Source organism: Myotis davidii, unplaced genomic scaffold (assembly GCF_000327345.1).
Source record: "Myotis davidii unplaced genomic scaffold, ASM32734v1 scaffold172, whole genome shotgun sequence".
Lineage (NCBI taxonomy): Eukaryota > Metazoa > Chordata > Mammalia > Chiroptera > Vespertilionidae > Myotis > Myotis davidii.
The window spans coordinates 3,524,860-3,525,751 of record NW_006284343.1 but is presented as its reverse complement, the minus strand read 5'-3'; the positions used below and the strand labels follow the sequence as shown (position 1 = coordinate 3,525,751).

Genomic DNA, 892 nt, shown 5'->3' with positions numbered 1-892 from the left:
CTGCCGTTGCCCAGGGCGCCGTCCTGGCCCACGGCCCGGACCAGCGTAATGATCAGCCACTCGGTGTTGATGATCACCTCCACCAGGGTCAGCAGCAGGGCCACGGCGAACAGCACCCAGCCCCGCGGCCCCTGGTTCTTTCGGGCCAGGAAGTTGAGGGCGAAGACGTGGGCCACCAGGCAGGAGAAGCAGATGGCGAACAGGACGCCGAAGAGGAAGCGCCGGGAGGCGCAGGTGGAGAAGTCGGGCTTCACCACGCAGGCGAACACGAGGCAGAAGAGGCCGAGCGTCCCCAGCAGGAAGAACACCTGGGTCCCCAGCAGGCTGCGCTTCTTGGTGTCCTGCACGAAGGGCAGGCTGGCCACAAGGACGATGGTGAGGACAAAGGTGGTGACCACGCCCGCCCCGGCCACGGCCTCCAAGACGATGCCCCAGGCCCCGGAGCGGTCACACAGGTTATAGTAGAGGGGGTTGAGGTCGGGGCTGCAGCCGGGCGGGGCCCGGTTCTGGGCCTGCGCCCCCGGGAACGGGAAGAGCAGCAGTCCCAGGCAGGTCAGCAAGGCTCTGTGGGTGGCCATCCTGGCTCCCAGGCCAGGCTCCCGCGGGGTCCCTAAAGGCGGAGGGAGAAAAGGCACAATCAGTCCTCCCCAAAGTCAGACATTGGTGCGGCTTCCCGGAGCCTGAACCAGGGCGGACGGTGCACGCCCATCAGGAGACTGTGCCCCTGGGCTTCAGAATCCTTCTTAACACAGAACTCCTGGAAGGCCTGCCAACCGACCAGAGTGGCAAATGAGATGAAGCCCATTTGTCATTCCTATTCAGGGAAGAGGAAGGAATTGTCATTGCATTTTCAGGTCCCACCCCCATAATGTGGATCTAAATATTCCCTGAG

General features: G+C 63.6%; 1 protein-coding gene across 1 annotated transcript in view; it reads right to left on the bottom strand.

The window, feature by feature from the left end:
- GPRC5C (G protein-coupled receptor, class C, group 5, member C) overlaps positions 1–610 on the bottom strand; it is a 5,685-nt gene extending 5,075 nt beyond the window's left edge. Inside the window, exon 1 of the mRNA XM_015570520.1 lies at positions 5–610. Coding sequence (XP_015426006.1) covers positions 5–578 — 574 coding nt within the window. The 5' untranslated portion in view covers positions 579–610. The remainder of the gene's footprint in view (positions 1–4) is intronic.
- Between the last annotated feature and the right edge of the window lie 282 nt (positions 611–892).